Source organism: Pristis pectinata, chromosome 3 (genome assembly GCF_009764475.1).
Source record: "Pristis pectinata isolate sPriPec2 chromosome 3, sPriPec2.1.pri, whole genome shotgun sequence".
Lineage (NCBI taxonomy): Eukaryota > Metazoa > Chordata > Chondrichthyes > Rhinopristiformes > Pristidae > Pristis > Pristis pectinata.
Genome location: NC_067407.1, coordinates 78,676,686 through 78,687,641, shown reverse-complemented (window position 1 = coordinate 78,687,641; position 10,956 = coordinate 78,676,686). Strand labels below are relative to the sequence as shown.

Genomic DNA, 10,956 nt, shown 5'->3' with positions numbered 1-10,956 from the left:
CCCTGATGAAGGGTCTCGGCCTGAAACGTCGACTGTTTATTTCCCTCCATGGATGCTGCTTGACCTGCTGAGTTCCTCCAATACTTCTTGTGTATTGCTCCAGATTCCAGCATTGCAGAATTTTTTGTGTCTCCTGATAACAGTAACAACTTTGAGGGCTGGTAAGCCCGGCAGGTAGGGCCCCATTGGCTACCAAAGCTATCTGGTGAATGCAGGCAGCTGTTTCTGCTGAGATAGCCCCCATACCAACCTCAGCCATGTTGACATGCTGGAAGCAGTGCTCCCACCAGAAACCTCTATCATTTGGCATTAAACAACATGTCTTAGGGGTAGGCCTCCAGTGATCTGGGACTAATAAAAGATTTGCTCCAATATTATTCTCCATGTGCAATGACACAACAGATAAGCACATATTAATAATCATTTTAGTAGGGCCACTGGAACCACTTTTTATCGTGGGGCGCTGAGAACCATTTCTCATTATGTCATCTTTGATTGACAGCAATTGTTTCAGAGCTGGGGGTGCCACTGCACCTGTTCCACTCCAAGCTTTTTGCAGCTTTGTCTTACAGTCCACATGTTGCAGGAAGTCAGTTACATACTAGTGCAATGAAATAAAAACATGATCGAATGTTCAGCAGGTCAGGCAGCATTTATGGTGGGTAACAGAATTAACATTTCATCAGAGAGGTCATTGACCTATCACTTATTCTCTCACTCCTCATGCTCCCTGACCTGCTGAGTATTCCCTGCACTTTCTACTTTGCATTTCATTTTCTAGCATCTGCAATATTTTGCTTTTCAGGTATCAACACTCCCTTCGAGCAATGCAGAGGGAGGTCGACCCCCAGTATCACTGGCAGTGCGTTGGATACAGGATTCACTGACACGTGGGGCACTGCAAAAGAAGGTCGGCCCCCACTGTTATTGGCAGGACACTGGGTGCAGGTCATTGACACATGGAGCAACGCTGGGCGAGGTCGACTCACTGTCCCGTCGTTGGCCCGTGGAACGGCCACACGTCACGACAGCTGGCGGCACCGCCCCCTCCCCGCCGGTGGACCCCCCCCCAACGTCACCAGGCCACACACACCACGTGACCCCCGAGCCGGGCGCTGCCCGGTAACCTGCTTATCTTTCCCCTCAGCCCCACGCAACGCCTACAGGCAACTTGCACCGTGCACCTGCTGCCGTGTGTGTGTGTGGGGAGGAGTGAAGGGGGGGGGGGAAGGGATCGAGGACGCAGGCAGTGCCGCTGAGCGAGGAATAGCAGCTTCTCGGGCCGGCATTCCCGGCCGCCCACCAGCCCGGTCGCGTCCAGGGGGCGGGGCCCCGGCGGCCGGCGCGACGTCATGGAGGCGGGCGGTGACGCGGAGGGGGCGTCGGCGCTGGAAGTGATTAGCATTGTGGGTAGGGCGGTGTGCGCAGGCGTGGTCCTGACGGCGGCCTTGTACCTGCTGCGCTCTCTGTGTCAAAGCATGGCGTGGAAGTGCGGCGGAGACAGCCAAGCGGAGCTCGTCAACAACCTGCGCAGTGAGTCAGGGCAGGGCGGGGTGGGCCACCGCAAGCTTGGGGAGGTGGGGTGTGCAAGCCGGCCGCCGCGCTGTTCCTCTCCCCCACCCCAGGTAATCAGGCCGGGGCGGCGGCGGCATCTCGGTGCTTACGGGAGTTGCGGCTTGGGGGGGCTCCGTGTGTTCCTCCCCCTCCCCGGGCACCCGGTGGAAGGAGGGGGGGGGGGTGTGGCAGTGCTGGGGCTTCCTCGCCCGGTTGCAGTTAGTGGGGGGAGGCACAAGAGGCTGCCGATGTGGATGGGTCGGGCTGTCAGGGGAGAGTGTTCGACCACACCCCTCACCTCCTCCCCGGCTCTGATCGGCCTGCGCGCCGGGGGTCAGGCTGCTGGCGCAGTTCTGCGGGCAGGGCAGAGCCCACAGCCGGCCGGAGCAGCCCTGACACGCCACTTATCTGGCTGCAACTAACTGCAGGCAGTGACAGAAATCGACTACAGGTGCAGGATATCCGCCGCAAATGCTGGAGACACTCAGCAGGTCAGGCAGCCTCTGTGGAAGGAGGAGGAGCGTTAACGTTTTAATTGGAAGACCGTTTCGTCTCAGTCCGCTTAATGTCAGGCTAAGCGACGATATTGCGGTGGACTGCGACGCTGCGGTTTTGCAGTGATGTCCTGCGAGTCTCTGGTGCAGTGAGACGAGACCAGTCCGAATCTGTTGGTTACTGTCGTGTTGGCGCAACACCCACCCACTGTCATGGTGACTGGCGCAGGTGATAAAAGTTATCCTTTAGACGTGTCATCTATCTACAACTAAGCAATCCATTCTATGCATACATATACATACAGATACGAGCTACTGATCATACCTGGCATGGGTACCACTACTAATACTAGCTTTCAATTTCAAATTAATTTTAAAATGAATTCCGCAACTGTCATAATTGGATTTGACCTTGGGTATCCAGATCTTTAGCCAGGACTCTGCTGCTGATTCAGGATTTTCTGGACCATAATGCTGGATGTTCTGGGACATGTTAGGTTACATACTTGCCAATGGGTTGACTGGCTTGATTTGTGGATATGAAGGGAATTAAGGGGTTTGGGGTTAATACAAGAAAGTGGTACTGAGGTAAAAAAAAACATCAGCCATAATCTTATTGAACGTTGAAGGTGTGAGGGACTGAAGAGTCTATTCTTGTATTTCTTACATTCTTGTGTTCACTGACTAGGCTGTTTTCAGACATTGCCTCTAATGATGAAGAGAGATTCTTTATTGTATCCTAATGAATTGACAGCTGATGAGGGCTAGTGAGGTATCTGAAAGATGAACACCAACTGAGAGGGAAGGTGTTGGCATATAGTTTTGAATATCTGTTAAACAGACCCACAATAATGATTGTGAGAAAATATGATGGAATCCCCACAGTTACTGTTTACCTTTATTTATTTGACACTTCTTAAGAGAGATGTTGCTTTTTTTTCCAGAAGCCAAGGAAAGCAAGCGAAGCAATGGATTGTGCAGAACAGGGAAGTGTAAAAAGGCATGGTGTTCTGAAGTGATCCTCGGAGGAAAGCTGAGCATTTAGATATTTTTCTTGAATTCTGAGAGTCACGAGCAATTAGTGTAGAACTGTAGTAATGGAGGAAACACAGCCTTATGTACAATGAGCTGTCACGAGTAGCATTGTGGTAATAGTCTGATCATCTATTTGTGGTGTTTGAGGAATATACTGTATATTGGCCAGGTTACAGGGGTATGTTCCCCTGCTATTTTTGAAATAGTAGCGTGGGATTTTCTTGGTCCAAGTGAAATGGCGGATGGGGATCTTGGTTTAACATCTCCTGCAAAAGATAGTATCTCTGACAGTGTCGTTCTCCCCCAGTATGACATTGGATTGTCAGTCTAGACATGGTATTCAACCTCCTTTCTCTTAACCAAGAGTGCTACCATCAAATCATAAATTAAAGGGTAGGATTAAATGGTTTGCATTGGTTAGATAAAAATGGTTTGGAAGATTATGACCTAGTTGCAGTGTTTGTAAGCAAAATAGATTTAACTACATGAACAACAGAGTGATTTAAATTTTGTTGGGGCAAAGGTTAGAATGGTAGTGCATAGCGAAGCTAATTTAGCCAAAGTGAAGTAGTGATAATTCAGAACAGTTATTTCAGCCAGAGGAAGCAATGTGACTTTTCTGATGATTCATTCAGGTAGTGTGCGGGTGTGTTAGAGCATTTTAATGCTCTTACTTTTGATATCAAATATTTTGTTACCTTTAAAGCATTAAGTCTTAAATATCCTTCCATGATGTTAACTTTTGCCATTGATAGGTACAAAGTATCCAAAATATTTTTAGACATTCTGTTTATCCTAAAGTATACTCGAATAATTAAGTTTATAGTTAATGTGAGAATGGGACCCAATCAGTATGGCTGTACAACAAGGAAGGATGCAGTGCTCAATATAAGCAGAACAGCTATGTTGTTTTGCAGCTATCTCATGCCTTTGGGACTTGACTAAGTGAGGTGTGGAAGACTTGTCTCTCAGCTTGAAGGGTTGTTGTATAAACTGAGTTCCCAGAGGATGTTGGTGTGAAATCTGGGTTGAGTCTGCCAAACTTGGTTCACTTAAAATGTGCAAAGGGATGGCGAGGGGTGTTTAAACGATTGATATGGTTTAAGGACCACTTGGCACCATTTAGTACTAACAAGTTGAGCAGTGTGTGATTGGATCTGATGTTTATTTCCTATTGAAAGTACAAGAGAAGACACAGTTTCTGATCCATGCATCAATATTACTGACTTGAATGAAATACTTTCAACTTGATGTGGAAGCTCCATGCTGTGTTTATCCAGGTTCCTTTTGGACACATTGTAAGAAAAGAATTTTAGCATAAAGGGGTTAAATATTGAAAACTTTATCCTTTCAAAGAAGGAAAGGTTTCCATTTATTTAGTACCTTCCTCCCATTCAGGATATATTAATAATTTGTAGCTAATGGGGCACTGTTGTAGGAACTGTGCATGTCACAAACAAAGTGCAATAATGACAAGATCACTTTTTTTAATGATGCTGGTTAGGGGAAAGTTATGTGCCAAGACTGTAGGGGTGATCCTCAACATTTACCCCAGCTATAAAATAGTTCTGTGGAATTTTGTGCATCTACGAGGGTGATATATATGTTTTCCCACCTAAGTTATATTTGTACTGTTATAAATCATTTTAATTAAGTTAAATTGTTAATATTTAAGCAGAATTGGTCCTGCATAGCAAAATCATAATACATTCATAGGCTTCTTCAGGTTTGAGATTATGGCTTTGCACCCTAGTAAGTCCTCTCAGTTTGCTATGGCTATAGAGACACATACAAGTGTGGTAATCCCTACTGCAACTGCTGCATTTGGATGTGGACTTGGCTTGTCTGTATGTTGTCCTTCCTGCATGCTCTCTTGTGTAGTATTGGGTTATTGTTTTTGTTTTGGAAGCCTTTACAGAGTTGTGGTTCCATTGACTGCGATCTCGAGCAGCTGCATCCCACTTGTCCGTGCTGCTTTCCCATGACCTTAAGGTTTTCCTTGTATGTGTCTTTGAGGTGCAGCTGTGGATGCCCAAATGGCCTCTTCATTGAGATTAGTTCCCCATAGAGAAAATCTCTGGGAATTCTTCCATTATTCTGGTGAATATGTACAAGCTGGAAAATTAAAATAAAATCCATTCAAGGCAATGAAAGAAACTCTAAAAATGTTGAATGTTACGAAGTAGCAAGTGAATTCTCTTTGAACTTTTCTATAGATTGTGTGTAATATCTAGGATCAATGTACTGCAGATGTTTCCTCAAAAATGTGATTAAATCCAGATTGAAGTAGGTGAAAAATGTAATCTAGTCTGACTGGATTTGGTGCAGAACCTCGAATGAATATACAGTGCGCTGTCTGCAATGGCAAGCTTGAGCTTCTGGTTGCAGGTCATTCCACTTCCCCTTCCCATTCACAAACTGACCTGTCTGTTCTCTGCCTTTTCCACTGCTACAGTGAGGCCAAACGCAAACTAGAAAAACACCTTGTATTCTGCTTGGGCAGCCTACAACCAAATAGTATGAATGTCTGAATTTTACATTTTTAGGTAACCCACATCCTGTGTTCCTTTCCCACTCTTCACCCTCCCCCATCTGGTTCAATCTGCCCATCATCCCTCACCTATCACCTACCAGCTTTTGTCTTAACACTACCGTCTCTTCCCACCCTCCCATACCTGACTCCATTTGCCCATCATTGCCCTTCATCTGATTTCACCTATCATCTAACAGCCTTTATCTCACCCCTCCATTTCAGTTCTATGTAGTGGCTACCTGCTTTCTACACTCAGACCTGATGCAGGGTCTCGATCCAAAACATTGACCATCTCATTGCCTTCACAGATGCTGCTTGACCTGCTGAGTCCTTCCAGCAGTTTTTTTTTGCTCCAGATTGCAGTCTCTTGTGTCTTCTCTCTCTCAAGTGAATGCATTAACTGCTCAGAAAATTACTAGGTCAGTCATCGTGTAAGAGCATTTTGGTTAAGTAAATCTACATCAATAGGACTTTGTCCTAATGTACACTTTACTTAAGCAGGGCACTGCATCTTTGGGTTGATGGATAATGCAATATTTGCAACCATTTCTACTGTACAGATTGACAGTTAAATGCACCAACTTGGTCAGAATATCTTTGAAATGGTTCAAACTGCCTGCTGTGTTGTTAGGAATAGTTGTGTTGGTATTAGAAGGCTTATTTTTCATAGCATTGTTGCTTTGACAGGGATCATGCAACTCATTATTCAGAACTTCAGAAAGTTCATTAAATATCGGCTGTATCTCCATGGTGGCACTTAACTCTGAGCTTTCATTTTGTAGATCTGGGCAGGGAGTTTAGATTGTACTCTACCACAATGCTGAAGGTGTGCTGAATTTTTGGAAGCAGTATTTTTGACCTAAAAACTGGGCCCTTCCTGCCGGCAGGTGGACGTTAAGGATGCCATGTCATCTTTGAAAGAAAACGGGTTGTTCAGTGTTCCACCCACTACTTAACTGAATAAACTCTTACAAATTTGTTCAGGGTTATTTATTAATTGCTGTTTCTCTATACAAATTTGTCATGTATTGTATATTATAACAGTAACTCACTATATTTAATAGGCTTGAAAGTTCTTTAGAATATATTGCTTTAACAACATCTGGTATTAAAGGTTGAAGAATAGATAAGGTGAATAAAAGGCAGATGGAATAGTTTCCTTTATTAGCTGAAGTATAGAGTGTAAGAAAGGGAGATAATGTTGGAATTGTATACAGTGCCAGCTCTTCACCTTGGGTGGTCCTTGGGATTGAGGATGACTTGTTTCCACATCAGGTCTGAGGTGACTGAGGCCATTGTGGAACCCTAAGACTCAAGCATAGCTAGGGCAGGCAGTGGCTGACAGAACAGTCAGATGGTGTGCTGCTTTTGCTCTTTGCACTGACTTGAGTGCTGCTTACACAGGGACTCGTGGTTCTCAGTGCCATCCGGAATATTCCTTTTCCACTTTGAATGGTCATGGGCCAGGGGTTTCCAGGAGTGGGCATGTGGAGAACGTGCCTTCCCAATAGAGCCTAGCATGTCTAATTGGAGCCTCCATTAGCTGTTCTGCTGCAGAACCTAGCCACCCCAACTTCTTCCGTTGAGCTGCAGTACACAAGATGCTTGTACTTACTTTTGTTTGGAAGCCAATTTCCAGGTTGTTGTCAACTTGTGCACTTCAGTGATTTGGAGCTCGTCAGTTGTGCCACTGTTGATACTGCATCAAGCTTCTTTACATGTTATTTCATCTGACCAGAGTAGTGTACCCTCCCATTCCTTTCTCTCTCATGCACTTAGCATAGGTGCATTTACGGGTAAACTATTTGGCTCATCTGCTGCATTTAATAGTGAGTTCTACTCCAGAGAAAAATTTCTCTGGAATTCCTTATTATATCCAATTGTACCTATCCTCTAGTTTTAGGTGCCATTCCCATCCACCTCTCTCCATTCCCACTCTCTCCACCAACAAACAAAATCTTTAACCAGGATGTACAGGTTTTAAAATAACTTTTCATTAATGACTTCATGCCTGCATTGCATCCTAGTTGTTCATTCAACAAAATGCAAGATCTTTTCCAGTGAGGTATACCAAATTCTGTTGGTCTGCAGCTAGTACAGGAAGTTTTATCCATGAACTTTGAATAGCTGTCTAAATTATTCTTGCCCAGTGTTTGCTTTCAATTTGTATAATGTCTGTTGAACTCCAGTAATTGCTGGTGCAACATTATGTAAGATTTTAGCAATTGTTTCTTTCTATTACTATGCAAAATTGCTAAATTCACTCTAGTACTGATAACTCACTACTTCTGTTGCAACAGAAGAGATTAGATTTATCTTTTGGAAATTTTCAATGTTTTTAATCAGTTCTTCAACTCGGCAGTGTTTCTCCACTACCAAAGAGGCAAGTGGTATATAACTTCTCTATTTAGGTCATAATATTTGAGTATCATATTATGTTGGAGGTCCTCAGTTGCAACTACTCTATTTTTGGAGCTTCTAAATTTACTAACCAGAGCATCACTTGTTGCTTTGAATATTCATAGATGTAATCATTCTTGTAAAGTAATTCTTGGTACCTTTTACCTTGCAATAAATATTTTAACTGGGCTCTCTTACTGTGCAGAACTCGATGTAAAGCTGAAGCATCTTTGCGCATGCATATTGGGGATTAGGGCTCAAGCTGACTTTGTGGAACAGTGACACTGGAACTAGTGACACTGATTCTTTCGGGAATGCTTTAAGCATATGACTATTGAAATAGATGAGCAGGAACCAGTGGGTGTGTATAACTGATAATCCACTATCTGATAATTCTGATAGTTTGGTATCTGGCTAGTCTAGTTCAATTTCCTGAGTTCCCTTAAACTCATTGGAAACTGTTTTCTGTGCGCCTTTTAAACTCACTGGGTGCATGGGAAAATGTATTATACAACCGTGTAAAATCTTGTTTTTAAAGAAAAACTGCTGCATTGATGGGAATAACATCCAATATTTTGAAAAATCTCAGTCCAGCAGTATTCAAATCCTAGGGTGCTGGATTATCATTGTTTTATTACATTTGGATTTTCGGGAAGCTTTTGATTAGGTCCCATACAGGAGGTGGCCAACAAGGTTGGAGCGCACAGAATTAGGGGTGATGTATTGACATGGACTAAGAATTTGTCATCAGTCGGAAAGCAAAGAGTGGGAGTAAATAGATCTTTCTCGGATGGGCCGGTTGTAACTAGTGGGTTACAGCAGTGATTGCTGCTTGGGCCTCAGATATTCATTATCTATTTTGATGATTTGACCAAGGGGATCAAATGCCATATTTCCAGAACTGCTGATCTGAGTGGGGAGGAGATGTAAGGAGGCTTCAAGGGGATAACAACAAGCTGAATGACTGAGTGACCCCATGGTGGATGAAATACAATGTGGGGAAAATGTGGTCTTATCTAGTTTGTTGCACAAATCCAAAAGTGGGGCATTTTTTAAATATGGGAATTTGGGTAACATTGATGTTTATAAGTACACAACATCACTTGAAACAAGTCACTGAAAGCCAACGTGCAGGTGCAGCAAATCATTAGATATCTGAATGGTTGGTACAGTTATTAAAGGCCTTGGCGATACTGCTCGTGAACTATTATGTGACACCTTGTGTTTTTTAAAAAAAATATTCTTGCTATTTGTGTAGTCAAGATTTACTGGACTGATTCCAGGAGTGGCAGGTTTGCCATGTGAAGAGAGATTGAGTAGACTAGGCCTGTATTCACTAGAGTTTAGAAGAATTGTCAGAGATCTCATTGAAATTTAGAAATTTCTTTTGGGTCACAGCAGGGAGGATGTTTCCTCTGGCTAAGGAGTCTAGAATCAGGGGTCATGGTCTCTGAATAAGGGGTAGACCATTTAGGACTGAGACAAGGAGAAATTTCTTCATGTAAAGGGTGGTAAATCTTCAGAGTTCGCTATCCCAAAGTGAATTTTGAATTTTAAGTGAGTTGAGGGACGTGGGAGTAGTGCAGGAAAATACTGGGGCAGAACAGCTTTGATTTTGATGAATGGTGGAGCAGGCTCAAAGGGCTATGTGACCTGCTCCTGATTGTATTTCTTATGTAAACCATGCATTTATTCAGCTGTTAAATTTGACCTGATTTTTAAATTCAGGTCTCCATTACATTGCAAATGTTGGTGTCAAGTGCAACTGGTTTGTATTTGGACAGTTACAAAGTGTATTAACCTAAATTCAACTAAATCTGTAACCTGTTTTCTGGCAGGTTGTGAAGATTGGCCACATCTGAAAATTCTTTTGATCTTTTCCTAGCTGCTTTGCACTTGAGGACTTCACCTCTTAAATGTGCTCCTCAAAAATAGATACCACGTTCTCCCTTGTTCTATTGGATGTTGATTGGGTGGCTCTTGAATCTCTTATGCTTGAATTTTCAGGGTTCTCAGTAAGTTGTTGAGCCTTCAGTTGATTTTGTGCTTGATCCCTCCAGCTAGCTCAATCAAGGAATGATTGATCCATCTACTTTGTCTATTTTTAGAATCTGCTGTATAAGATATCCTTTTACTCAAGTTAATAATTGTTGCTTGAGCTTTGCCTCATCTTACTGATGCTTATGTTGCAATTAACTGTGATTATTGTGTGTTTCCGTGGGAATATTGATTAATAAAGATCCAGTGATGTCTAGATTTCATTAGAACTTTTCTTGGACTTGATACAATAATTATAGCTGGGATTAGTATCTTAAATTTTCCAGTTTGATCTTTCTTTGTTTGAAACAGTTAGTTGGAAAGCCTTGATTCTTTTGGGAAAATTGAATTTCAGATATGTTTGTCATGTGAATAGGGATGCTTGTACAAACCACTGATTTTACTGAATGGTTTTTCAGTGAGTATATGGCACTCAGCCCAGTGCAAACCTTTAAACTGCTGGTTCTCAAACTGTTTGTCTTAGTTGGTCATGTTTGCTATTCCTAATCCTTTGTAGGTTAGGTGGGTTTAGCCTAACTTCCTGTGTATCCATTTTAGAAAGAAGCTTTGCATCCAGTGTGACATGGGCTGCATGTAGCCAGTGGGCTGTGGATTGGGAACCATTGCTTTAGGTCCTGTGAATGCTACCGATAGCTAAGTCCAGTTGGTGGACGTTGACTTTTAAAAACGGGAGTAGTATTATATTGTTGCAGAAGTGGTATTTCTCCACTGGAATCTTGCACAGTTTACCTCTTCTCATTGTAATCTGGGATTCTTTGAAATTCCCTTTTAATTTTGTGATTCAATTGTGCGTTTAGCTAATGCTGTTGATCAAAACTATCTTTTTAAAACTGTCTATATAAAAAATATATATGAACTGAATGAGTACAGCAATAGGAATGA

The 10,956-nt window shown here is 42.9% G+C and overlaps 1 protein-coding gene across 1 annotated transcript in view; it reads left to right on the top strand.

Annotated features, from left to right (window-relative positions):
- The first annotated feature begins 1,337 nt into the window (after positions 1-1,337).
- Positions 1,338-10,956, top strand: part of pcmt (protein-L-isoaspartate (D-aspartate) O-methyltransferase) — a 37,475-nt gene continuing 27,856 nt past the window's right edge. Inside the window, exon 1 of the mRNA XM_052011014.1 lies at positions 1,338-1,533. Within this exon, the coding sequence (XP_051866974.1) occupies positions 1,353-1,533 (181 nt within the window). The 5' untranslated portion in view covers positions 1,338-1,352. The remainder of the gene's footprint in view (positions 1,534-10,956) is intronic.